At 39.6% G+C, this 13,687-nt stretch overlaps 1 protein-coding gene across 1 annotated transcript in view; it reads left to right on the top strand.

The window, feature by feature from the left end:
• Naaladl2 (N-acetylated alpha-linked acidic dipeptidase like 2) overlaps positions 1-13,687 on the top strand; it is an 808,912-nt gene that overhangs the window by 478,826 nt on the left and 316,399 nt on the right. Inside the window, 1 exon segment of the mRNA XM_034499893.2 lies at positions 12,466-12,609. Coding sequence (XP_034355784.2) covers positions 12,466-12,609 — 144 coding nt within the window.

Genomic DNA, 13,687 nt, shown 5'->3' with positions numbered 1-13,687 from the left:
CACTTCAGATGCCATGCCCTTTCCCCATTCCCCCCCTTAGAAAACCCCTATCCCATGCCCCCTTTTCCTTTTTGCATTATACATTTTTTTAAAATAATGTTAATCATAAGCTTTATAAGTTTGGAATTGTTCAATCAGAGGTGTAACCCACTGACCAACCTAGATATAACAACTATCTTTGACTGGTGGAGATACATGAATATCTGCCTCCCTGTCTCCCCCCTCTTTCTCTCTTTCATCACCTAGCTTCTCCTCTCCTCCTTCTCCTCTTCTTACTCCTTTTCTTCCTCTCAGTAGTACTCCTACCTTAGCTCCTCCTACACATCACCCTTCCTGTTAAAATGAAACTTTTCTCTCAAAATACAATTAGAGCATAATTATGCCAATTTGTACCAGTGAGGTACAAGATAGTCCTAATACCCCGTCCATCCTTTTGTTGACTAACCAGCACCTCTGTCATTTATCCTAACTAAAATATTTAGTTCTGAACCTGGCTTTAGGATGAATGTCAGCTGATGACCATCCACTCAAATCTTTTCTCTTATGGTAAATAGCTGTAAGTTTTCAACCCCATCAGAAATCCAGAATGACTGAGTTAACTATAATTGTGGGAAGCACAAAGCATAGCTTCTAAAACTTAGCCAATTTATAGAGACCTCTGAACACCTGAAAAGCCCCTATACTACCGAACGTTGGAGCATCAAATCTTCAGCCTTCTGGCCCAGAATCATCTGACAGACCTTGGTGATGCAGGATTATTAAGGACTGATTACTCTGTCTAGGCAGATATAATCAGTCGACTATTCTGCATGTGTGTCCTTTTCTGGACACTAATTTGTCTGTAGATGGAGAGAGGCAATTTTTGCCTAGTGGCTGTTACCACACAACTGGAGTAACTCCAAGGATGCTCAATTTCTTCTTAGAATCCACGACAGGAAGCTGTCAGGAGCAGACAGGTCTCTAATCAATATGAACATTAATATATAAATATTTGTAGCGTCAGTTCTATGGACTTCTGATGTTTTGAAAACCAACTATCCATGTAAGGTAACCTGGACTGTTACCTTACTCATTATGAAAATGGCAAGAAATAGCTGAGAGGAGTCTGTTCACTCCTCTCAGCTATTTCTAAATAAAATATGGGAAACACCCTAACAATAAACTCAAAAATATGAATTTGCTATAGTCCCTTAACTCATAGGTTAAGCGTCCCAAATCAGTTAAAAGGGTTAAAAAAGGGCTGGGTCTATGCATTGTATTCCTAAATGTGTTATACAGGCACAATGCCCATGAGCGTATCAATATTCATCTCATTTTTATATTAATAAGAGGCTCGTACCAATGAAAACCTTAAATTTGAGATCAAAGTAAATTTTGTACCATTTAAGAAATTATAACTTCATCTTGATAATAATTATACAGATTTCTACCAATAGGTTATGGCTATGCAATAAGTCCTAGCTAATCCCCCCTGTTCCAACAAAACCACTACTTGTCCCTAGAAAGACAGACCATTATTAACCACATTAGTCCCCAAGCTCAGGGAATAGGGGCGCTGACTCTTCTTTAACTTCTTCAAGCTGATTGAGGGCGTTGAGATTTTAGAAGGGGGGTTGGGAGGAAGAGTAAGTTGATAAGCCTCTGATGCTGTGTCTTCACTGAATCCAGATGGAATTCCAGGACATCAGAGGTTTGGGCAGGTCTGCTCAGTATGCTTGATGAGTAGATACACCAAGGCTGTGTGTTCTGCAATATACAATTCTCAGAACAAGTTTTAGTATCAAGAAAAAGAAAAAAAAAATTTCCCACCCCCAGGGGGCTGACATTTTTTTTTAAAGATGTTGGTTCTGAAGACTTTTTTTCCCTGCTTGTTAAAATTGGTTGTAGTATTTACATTTCAGATTTTATCCTCTTAGCCTACTTCCTCCCACCACCCAGAAACCTCCTATCCCATCCCCCTCCTCATGCTTCTATGAGGCAGTGACCGCACCTACCCCCCCTCACTATCCCCTCCCCACCCTCACATCATCCCCCCCACACACTGTGTGTTCATTTTTTTTTTTTTTTATGGGACCAAGAAACTCCTCTCCCACCTATGTCCGACAAGGCCATCCTCGCCTACATATACCTCTGGAATCTTGGGTCCCTCCCTATGTGCTCCCAGGCTGGTGGTTTAGACCCTGGGGGGCTCTGGTTGTTTGGTATTATTGCTTTCCACCTGGGGTCAATAACCCTTTCTGCTCCTTCAGTCCTCTCACTAAGTTCTCCATTGGGAAACCCCTGATCATATCAGTGGTTAATTGTGAACATTGTCCTCTGAGTTTGTTAGTCTTTGGCTGACCTCTAAGGAGACAGCTATATCATGTTCCTCACATTATGCACTTCCAGGCATCCACAACAGTGTTTAGATTAGGTGACTGTACATGGGGTGAATACCCAGGTGGAATGGTCTCCTGATGGCCCCTCCTTCAGTTTCTGTTCCATGTTTTGTTTCCCTATTTGCTCCCTTGAGCATTTTTGTTTCTTGTTCTAAGTAGAACTGAGGCATCCCCTCTTGGTATTCCTTCTTCATGAGCTTTATGTGGGCTGTGGGTTGAGTCTTCACTAATCCAAGCTTTTGGGCTAACATCCGTGGAGATATGTTTGTGTAACTATCTTCTTTTGGGGTTTTTGGAAGACTACTTTCTTGCTTTTTCTAGGTTATAGTTTCCCTCCTTGTGTTGGAGTTTTCCACCAATTATTCTTTGAAGTGCTGGATTTGTGTTGAGATACTGTGTAAATTTGGATTTGTCATGGAATATTTTGGTTTCTCCATCAATAATGATTGACAGTTTTGCTGGGTATAGTAGTCTGGGCTGGCATTTGTGTTCTCTTAGGGTCTGTATGATATCGGTCCAGGATCTTCTGGCTTTTATGGTCTCTGGTGAGAAGTCTGTTGTAATTCTTATAGGTCTGCCTTTACACGTTACTTTGCCTTTTTCCCTTACTGCTTTTAGTATTTTTTCTTTGTTTTGTACATTTGATGTTTTGACTATTATATGGCGGGAAGTATTTCTTTTCTGGTCTAAACTCTTTGGAGTTCTGTAAGCTTCTTGTATATTTATGGACATCTCTTTCTTTAGGTTAGGGAAGTTTTCCTCTATAATTTTGTTGAGGATATTTACTGGTCTTTTTAGTTGGGAGTCTTCCCCCTCATCTATACCTATTATCCTTAGGTTTGGCCTTCTCATTGTGTCTTGGATTTCTTGTATATTTTGGGTTAGTAGCTTTTTGTATTTTGCATTTTCTTTGACAGTTGTGTCAATGTTTTCCAAGGTATCTTCTGCACATGAGATTCTCTCTTCCATCTCTTGTATTCTGTTGGTGATACTTGTGTCTATGACTCCTGATCTTTTTTTTAGGTTTTCTATCTCCAGGGTATTGTCCCTTTGTGATTTCTTTATTGTTTCTACTTCCATTTTTAGATCCTGCATGGTTCTGTTTAATTCCTTTTCCCGTTTGGTTGCATTTTCTTGCAATTCCTTAAGGGATTTTTGTGTTTCCTCTTTAAGGGTTTCTATCTGTCTACCAGTGCTCTCCTTAAGTTCTTTGAGAGCGTTATTTATGTCTTTCTTAAAGCCTTTTATCATCATCATGAGAAGTGATTTTAATTCTGATTCCTGCTTTTCTGGTGTGATGGGGTGTTCAGGGCTTGCTCTGATGGGGGAGCTGGGTTCTGATGATGCCATGTAACTTTGGTTTCTGTTGCTTATGTTCTTGCTCTTGCCTTTTGCCATCTGGTTAACTCTAGTGCTGCCTGTACTTGCTGTCTCTGACTGAAGCCTGTCTTTCTAGTTATCTAGCTTGTGTCTGATCTCCTAGGGTCCAGATGTCTCTGTAATCTTTTCCAGCTGTACTGATTATAGTGGTACCTCTAGGATGCCTCAGGATATGGTGCCTCCAAGGTAGTAGTCCAGCTAGGTGTCTGCTGTTCTGGGTACAGTGTCTCCTCTAGAATATCTCAGGATATGTTGTCTGAAGCTCTGAGTTCATTTGTTCCTCTGTGGCTCTGGATTGAGTGGACCTTCCAGTATGTCTCAGGTGGAATCCGGGGTCCACACAACAGCAGACCTGGCAGAGGTCTGATCCAGGCCTCAGATCTGGGAACTAGTTTCTAAGACACTGTCCAAGTTAGAGTGCCTGGGATCCCTGCTTCCTCTGGGTTCTTGGAGGTTGGGGACAGAGCTGCCACCCAAGACCTGCTCAGTGCTCTGGCCCAGACTGGAAGGAACCAGTGTTCCAGGCCAGGAGTGACTTCCTGGGTCCTTTTGGTTCCCAGTTACTCCCTGTTTAGGGCGGGCCCTGCTGTCTGCTTACCTAAGATACTGCCTGAGTTAGAGCACCTGGGATCCCTGCTTCCTCTGGGTTCTTGGAGGTTGGGGACAGAGCTGCCACCCAAGATCTGCTCAGTGCTCTGGCCCAGACTGGAAGGCCACATAATCATTTCTTATATTAGATTACTTGAGTATTTTTCATTAGGGTGAAAAGAGGAACTAACAGTTTTAATCTTCATAGCCCGATTTTTTGTATTTTGTTGATGTTACAACTATCTTAATTGAGTTGTACAAACTACACATCACCTTGAGCCAATTCTGCTGTGATATGCCAGAAGTTACATGTATGATTTTTTTAGATAACGGATTTTGGATGGTATAACTGGACAGTCTCCATTTCTGACTGGTACCTGGGTCATCTGGTGGTTGCTTATCCAGTGGCTGTGAAGCATAATGAAGAGATGCATTCTTCGATTGAATGACAAAGAAAGAGCTTGGCTAAGAGAGATGGAGAGTGATGGAGGAAAGAGATACTAAGGGAGAGCTGGGGAAGCTTGATGCAGACATCACCTATTCCTCTCAACTGCAGAACCCCAGCTATTAACCCACATAGGCCATACCATACAGTGAGATACCTCACAGTATCTCAATGTTGAGACAACCAGAGTTTGATATTTTTATTCTGATAATTAGCTTTTGTTGTGTACACTAACATCTAAGTCAGATTTAATTGTCCTACATATTGACACATACCCAGAGATAGATAGAGAGAGAGACAGAGAGAAAGAGGCAGAGAGACAGAAAGAGAGAGAGAGAGAGAGAGAGAGAGAGAGAGAGAGAGAGAGAGGCAGAGACAAGCACATTGATATTGATATTTGGTTTCTTTATACCTATAACCATATGTAGTTGAAGTGGATCTTAACAGTTTGAAAAGGCACAATACACTACTGTACAGTTAACTTTGTTCCTCTCCATTTTGTCCTGCAGTCTTCATACTAGACTGTCGGAAGTAATGGACCTTTTCTTCAATAAGTCAGCAAACCAAAACCACTAGTATTTTAAGAAAAGCAGTTTGTATGGGTTAATCACTTGTAAAAAGATTTATTGTTGTTACCAATTTAAGATTGTGTGTATATGTATGGCTATGTGTGAGTATGTGCATCTGTTAAGGCAAGTCCCACAAACCCCAAAAACAAAATGTTAGGTTTCCCAAGAGCATGTGACTGATGGTTTTGAACTTTTCTATGCTAGTGTTGGGAACTAAATTCAGGTCCACTGAAAAGCAGGATGTGCTCTTAACTACTGGCATCATTCTGACTGCCAGTCCCAGCATGATGATATCATCATAGTGAAATTGTTCACTTGCTACATTCCAACTATTGAATCAAGACAGGGTGAAACTTAGGAACTTGTTCTAAGTTTGCGATTCAAATCCTAATTTTTCATGTGTGCAAAGTGTGTCACAAGTAGAATTACTAATAAAGGGAATCCATTTTTCTCTTTAGATTACAACATGTACAGAAAGCAAAGGCAGAGTTAGCCATCAGCTTAAATAAGGCCAGTTGTTATTAAGGATAGACAGTAAACTAGAGAGGGCACAGGCCAATCCCACAAAAAAAAAAAAATCCCACAATTCATCACCTATTTTCTTACCTGATATCCTTTGTATCCTTGCATATAGCCCACCTACATTTGTAACATGTCTAAAGGATTTTTGTACTTCATAAATGTACTTTAAAATATAACAAAAATTGTTTAGTTGTATTAAAAGAACTCTTAATGTATAAGAAAATGAAACAGTGTTAGCTCTTCTATAGGCTAGGTTTTTAAAACATGGAATGTAAGTAAAATTGAATCTTAGTGTCCCACAAAGTCCTGCTTTTAATATCTGTTCTCAGAAGTGAACTGTTTGTCGTATCTTGATTAAGGTGAAAGTGAAAAATTAATGAACCAATTACTTAGGATATTTCAAAACTAATGCAAGACTTTTAGTCATGCAGCACAAAAACTATCAAAGATTTAGGAATGATCAATTTGGGATTAAGGTTTACTCTTATTTAACTTTTAAATCCATTGTTCCATATGCTTAATAGAGCATCTCAGAGTAAAATTGAAAGGTGAGTATTGATATTTTTATGACATGATACATATATTTATATATGATTTGTTTATTGAAATGATTTCATCTACCAATGACATTTTAGACCAGGATTAATCATGAGTTAATGGGAAGAAACCGGCCTTTGTAACACCTTTAATGTGTCTTTTGGGGAGGTGGTAGATGACTAGGAATAAAGCTTAATCAAAGTGTGAGCTTGGATATAAAAATCATTTCTTTCTTTGTGTACCTGCTGTATTCATGGACACTTGGAACCACCCCCTCCCCCCAAAAAACATTTTTTCAATCAGTTGTTGACTCTATTGTCATACTCCAAATCTTGGTTCCCTGACAATATGTGAAGTAACCTGTGTCATGATTTTTAACTTACTTATTTATTAAGTGTATATCCTGATTTCAGCCTCCCTTTCTTCCTTGTCACCGCCTTATTACAAAGCCCCTACTCCTATCTCTCCTCTTTTTCACCTCTGAGAAGGGGAAAGTTCCCCCTGATGCACCAAGGTACCTCAAGTTACTGCAGGACTAGGTACATCCTATACCACTGAGGCTAGACAAGACAGCCCAGTTAGGGGAACAGAATCCACAGTTAGGTAACAGAGTCATGTTAACATCCTTTGACAGTTATTGGTGAACATGCATAAAGACCAAGCTCACCATTTGCTACACGTATACAGGAGGACTAGGCCCAGCCCTTGGATGCTATTTGGTTTGTAGTTCAGGCTCTGGGAGTACCAAAGGGTCCAGGTTAATTGACTTTGTTGTTCTTCCTGTAGAGTCCCTATTTCCCCGTGGGTTCCTCAATCCTTCCCCCAACAGTTCCACAGAACTTCCTGACCTCTATCTAGGTTTAGCTATGGGTTTCCGCTTCTGTTCATTTCAGGTGCTGGGTGGAGCCTCTCATAGTACATTTATGCTAGGGTCCTGTCTGCAAGCATAACAAAGTATCATTAACAGTATCACAAATTGCCCATGAGATAGATCTCAAGTTTGTCTAGTTATTGGTTGGCTATTCCATCAGTCTCTGAGGCATCTTTGTTCCTGCACTTTATGTAGGGAAAACAAATTTGGGGTTGAAGGTATTATGGGTCCTTATCCCTCTACTATGAGTGTTGCCTAGGTACAAGATGTGAGCACTGCAGGATTCATAACACCCACTGATAGGATTCTCAACTAGAGTAACCCTCATGGACTCCCTGTAGCCTCCCCCAACCCAAGTCTCTGGCACATCATAGAGATGCCTCTCTTGCTGATTTGCGTTCACTCTCTAGTCTTCTTTCCCTACACCTGATCCCCTCTTGTGTTCTCCCTATTACCATTCTCACCCAGTTCCCTCCATCTATCCACCTCCACTGACTATCTTATTTTCCTTTCTGAGTGAGATTCAAGAATTCTTGCTTGGATCATCCTTGTTGTTTGGCCTCTTCGGATCTGTAGATTGTAGTTTGTTTATCCTGTACTTTATGGCTAGTATTCACTTATAGGTGAATACATATGCTACATGTCCTTATGAGTCTGGGTTACCTCACTCAGGATAATATTTTTCTAGTGCCATCTCTTTACCTGCAAATTTCATGATGTTCTTGATTTTAGTAGATGAGCAATATTCCATTGTGTAAACTACATTTTCTTTATCCATTCTTTGGTTGAGGGGAATCTGGGTTGTTTCCAGTTTCTGGTTATTACAAATAAGGCTGCTATGAACATAGTAGAGAGCATCTTCAATAAATGGTGTGGGACTAACTGCATAGCTGCATATAAATGAATGCAAATAAATACATATGAGTTACCCTACATAAAACTCAAGACCAAGGGGATCAAGACCTCAATGTATAGCCATACGAAGTCTAATTGAAGAAAAAGAGGGGGGTAGTCTTGAATGCATTGGTACAGGAGACAACTTCCCGTACTGAACACAAATAAGTCAGCCACTAAGGTTTACAATTAGTAAATGGGACATAATGAAACTGAAAAGCTTCTGAAGACAAAGAACACTGGCAATAGGTCAAAATGACAGTCTGCAGATTGGGAAAGGATCGTCACCAACCCTACATCTGACAGAGGGCTAATATCCAAAATATATATATAAAGAACATAGATACCAACAACCCAAATAACCCAATTAAAATAGGGTAAAGAGCTAAAGAGTAAATTCTCAACAGAGAAATCTCTAATGGCAAGGAAGCACTTCATGAAAGGTTCAACATTCTTAGTCATTAGGGAAATGCAAATCAAAATAACTCTGAGGTTCTATCTTACACCTGTGAGAATGGCTGAGATAAAAAACTCAAATGACAGCACATCCTGGCAATGATGTGGAGTGAACAGACACTTTTCCATTGCTGGTGGGAGTGCAAGCTTGTACAACCACCCTGGAAATCAATTTGACTGTTTCTTAGAAAATTTCTATATCATGACACAGGTATGTCACTCCTAGACATATACCCAAAAGATGGTCCACCAGACCACAAGGACACTTGCGTCACTGTATTCATGGGTCATATTTTAACAGGAAAAGGGAAGTGATTATATTAACTCAAAATGAAAACAGACCCTTATAGTGAAAGGATAGAGGAGGGATAATCCTACGTGGAAACTTATCGTAGGACTTGTGTTGGACTTGGTAGAAAGTGAGCACCTTAGACAGGTGTGACAATCTCATGTGTGTAATTATTGTCTTAAATTATAAAGGAATGACTTAGAATCCCAGAATAAATAATGAAGTAGTAGATGTTTGTCATCTGGAGTGATAGACCCTAGGGCTTTCTGGATGGGCAGCCTTCCCTAGTTAGTAACGTCCAGGCCAATATAAAGCATTGTCTCAAAAACCAAGGTAGATGTGACAGAGAAAAAAAAAAGGATGTGGAGGAAGTAAGAGTATGCAGAATGTGTTATATACATACATGAATTCCTCAAAAGACAAATTTGAACAAGTGTAAGAAAAAACTTCACTAGGTAACTTTAAATAATCCCAAACCAGCATGCACAAAAATGTCAACCAAGTGTTGTTAAAATGAAAGTAAATATTCAATTGCGAATTAGAAACTAGGAGGGTAGTGGGTACTAGAGAATTTCAATGGAGGTAGTATTAGATGTTTCCAATGTATACTGTATAATATGTATAATTTTCACAAAGAAAATATCACTATATTAAAGACACTGTTCCAAATGTAATTAAAGAACCTCAGATCACAAGTGAGTGGGTAATGCACACTTGGTGAGCCACAGTAAATTGGCTACTTCAAGACTTACAAACTAGCCACTCAAGTGTGGTCTGTGTTTAGAAACAAGAACTGTATTTGCCCAATGTACAGGCTGGAGCAGCAAAAGAGGGCCCAGAACTAGTCCTGAGTGGCTGAACTCAATCTTCTGAATCTTCTGAAGCATATCAACAACATTTTGACTCAACAGGCTCTATGATGCCTGTTGCATCATGCCTGTGAGCCTTGCGTGTGCTGCCTAATGAGCATATGACTGATGCAGTCTCAGAATGTCGTTTCTGAAAGGCTCCACGCATGATTTATACTTTTCTGTAACCCTATCAGAATCCTCCCTGCTTTTCTACCTAGCAACCATACATTATCTGTTCTGAGCTTTGCAAATTATACATCTTGTGCTCTTGGCCATGAACAGTGAACTACACTGTGGTCAAAATTCAGTCACACATAGACTTAAAAGAGTTGCTGAGACCCAAGACTGGCCCTGTGCTTCTTTAATAAAACTGATTCTCAGTTTAGTTCTTTATTATTGTTTTCTCAAAGCCATGGCTTCCAGGACAGCCACAGCCCTAAGCTAAAAATTTGTGTGTATGTGTGGTTTTTTTTTTTTTTTGATCTGTTAGTTTTTCACATGATAAATTAAAGAAGCTGTTCACCAACATAGGTTTGTTTTAGTTTTTATTTCTTTTTTTTCATATATAATCTGCCTCCTGGAACCTGGTTATTAGTATCATGGAAGTCATCACCCCCTGTAGACAAATTAAATTGAATTCCAAGCTAACCTCCAGGGTCATTTCCCTAATAAAATTTTTGAAAATTATGGTACTGCATTCTAAAATATAACTGTTGGCAATCAACTGTGAATTGCCTTTCTGAATCAATAAAATAGTTTTATCAAGGATTTTGTTGTTTACTTAAGCACATTTGATGTATCATCTCCCTTACTTTTCTTCAAGTTGAATGTGCACTATCAGAATTATTTTGTCTTACCAATTTTGTTTGATTTACATTTTATTAACATTATAGATAAATTTAGTTCATTACTTATTCAAAGGTTTGAAGAAGATTTATTTCCTAAAGTTATCTTCTCCCACCTTCTTCTGTGTCTCCTTCTCCTCTTAATTTCTCCCAAGAGCACAGTTAAGGGCTTCATCATCTTTCAGTGTCATATAGATTTTAGAGTTTCTTTCCTACCTGTCCATATGTGTTTGAGGTACCTCACTTTTATTATTCAATGTGTCTGTGCATGGGAAGGCACATTTCTTTAGGAGGTGAGTGTGTAGATGTGTGTGTGTGTGTGCATGGGTGTGTAAGCCAAGTGATAGCCTTAAATGTTTTTAAATGTTGCTTTGTAGACACTCGCTCTCCCCCTACCGCTTTTTTTATTACTAGTCTTTCACTGGTGACCTGTAACTTAGGAACCAGAGTAGGGTCCCTAGCCAGTGAGCCTCAGGAATTCTCCTGTGTTTGCTGTTATTGCAAATGTCTGTCACAACTTCAGGCTCCTCCCAGCTCCCCAACATAGCATCAGAGTTTTCTGGGGAACAAACTCAAGTCCTTGCCCTTACAAGGCTAGTATTTTCTGTTGTGAGCCATCTTCCCAGCACTGTATTTCAGCTTTGCTCATTATACTCACTATTCATTCCGTGTCACCGGGATTTACCTTCATGTCTTATGTGTACCATTCCAAGTTTTTTCCTTTACTCCTTCCCCCATAAACACAATTTTCCTGATTATACTGATTATGATTATACCACTTCTACTCATACTGCACTATTGCTTTTTGTTCTCACTACTTCGGTCCCATTACAGCTAATCACTGCCTTACTTTAGAGAATACTTATTTCCCTGTATGTCTGGGACAGTGTTAAACCCTAACCCTAATCATACTTTAAATTTCCCCTGGAGTCCTTAGCTCACATCTGGCATGTATCTCCAATCATTCTGTCTTCCTGGAGTTTCTCTTCAGCCTCTTGGCCTCTACTCATAGCTTTGCTCCTCTGTGCAGATGCCTTTGGCTGAGAGCTTAATGTCCAGAATGGCAAAATAAAATTGATTTTAGTTTTGAATGTGAGTAAGATTTATTGAACATGGTCTGAAGTGAAAGAGTTATCGGACAAGTTGTTTTTGTACCAGTGGCCACCTGATTTTCATTAACTTTAAAAGATATTTCCTACTGGTTTCTTTATATCTGCTTTTAACAAATGTTTTGCTGTCCAATGGCACTGGGCACAGAATTATTGGCATGGATTTTCCGCTGTCCTTACAGTATCCTATCATTATCTTTTCTGTGTCCCATCACTTCCACTGGCATGAGGGAGATACAGACATCCACACTGTGTGTTGGAAGGACAGAGCCCTTCTTTATGTTGCACTTCATGGCTCCCCTTTCCTCATCCTGGAGAAGGTAGAAGGAGCTGCCAGTTCACAGACCTTCGGAATTCTGTGCCTCAAGCCACAGATTTTCAGTGTCCTCACCACAGCCTCATCGCCAGTCTTCGGATCCACTATGTTAGCTGCTATGCAGCTGTTCCAGCTCTTAGAATCCAGTCAACCTCGGCTGTTTGGTCCTTGTGCATTCTTAGGTCTTCATCCCTTTCTTGTCATCTTACTGAGTCATATTCATAGAATTGGTGGCAAGTATATGTGCACATTGTTAACGACGGTACAGAATATTATTCAGACTAAATTTATAGTGTCTCACAGAATATGATTGAGGAGTGAGGAAGCATCATCCAATTTATTGGAAAGAACTTGTCTCTGATTGGTTGCTGTTTCTGTTTGCTAATCATTCAGTTCTTTTCTTTTTTGAATACAGATGGAAGCTTTAGACAAAACCGACCAAACCTCACCTCCCTGTTAGTGCAGCCCATCTCTGCATCCCTTGCTAAAGTGCTCATCTCTTTGCCAAAGCTGAGAATGGATAAAGATGCCTGCAGCCCCCTAGAACTTTCGCATAATGGTAAGACAACTTGTATTTTGAAATATCTGGCGATCAAGTTTGTGCCAAAACTGAGCCTGGAAAATCATTCTGGTGACCCGCTAGAACTTCCACATAATGATGATGTTTACAGTTTTCTAGAGCTTACAATTGCCTTGTAGTAACTTACACATGACTATGGCCCTCTAAAACTTCCATATAATAATTATAACTACAGACCTCTAAAATTACTCATAACTGTGTCTACAGAACTCTAGCACTTCCACATGCTAATGATGCCTTAAGCCCTCCAGAACTTCCATATAATAATGATGCCTATAGCCCCCCAGAACTTACACAGAATGATACCTAAAACTCTCTAGAACTTACAAATCATAATGGTGCCTACAGCTCTCTAGAAGTTACACATAATCATAAAATAACTTGTGCTTCAACACATCTGGAGAATACTTTAAGTACTTTGGTCATTAAAAGAAATCTCTTAAATTGAAAGGTCTAGAATTATTTGTTTCAAAAATACTGTCTTTTGATAGGAGGGGGATTTGTTTCATTCTGTGATTCTATAAAGATGATTTTGAAGTGTAATTATGGTTAAAATCTAAGGGATTGACCAAGCTGAGATTTTTTTTTCCAGGGAAAAGGGGGGTTTGAATTTTCTCCAAAGTAAAGGAGCTTCACAGATTAAGCATTTTGTACATGCTTGGCATGGCTTCACAGGTTCATCTCTGGCAGGCTTACTGACTACCAAGGTTCAGTGGATAGCAGTAGTTATCTGGGGTATGAAGTCTTTTAGTATAAAGCATTAATGTGTAATTCCTGCAATTGACTAAAAGAATCCCTCTGTCTATATGCACCATTGCCCGGGAGATGCTTTTCATTTGGTGATGCTGTTTCTCAGGCTTCTTGGACTTTGCAGGATAAAACTGAAGCAGCTGAGCTACCTGTGATAGGATAAAAGTCCTAGGCTGCATCATTTTTTTTTCTACCTACAGCTTCAGCATTAAAGTTCTGAAGAAGAGATTGTCTTTGCATATTGTTAAATGTGTCTCTGGCCACTGTGAACTAACACTTGAGTGCTTTTGGAGTATTGTGTATGTCC

Source organism: Arvicanthis niloticus, chromosome 4, assembly GCF_011762505.2.
Source record: "Arvicanthis niloticus isolate mArvNil1 chromosome 4, mArvNil1.pat.X, whole genome shotgun sequence".
NCBI classification, from domain to species: Eukaryota; Metazoa; Chordata; class Mammalia; order Rodentia; family Muridae; genus Arvicanthis; species Arvicanthis niloticus.
Note: the sequence above shows the minus strand (reverse complement) of the source record. Positions and strands in the feature narration are given on the sequence as shown.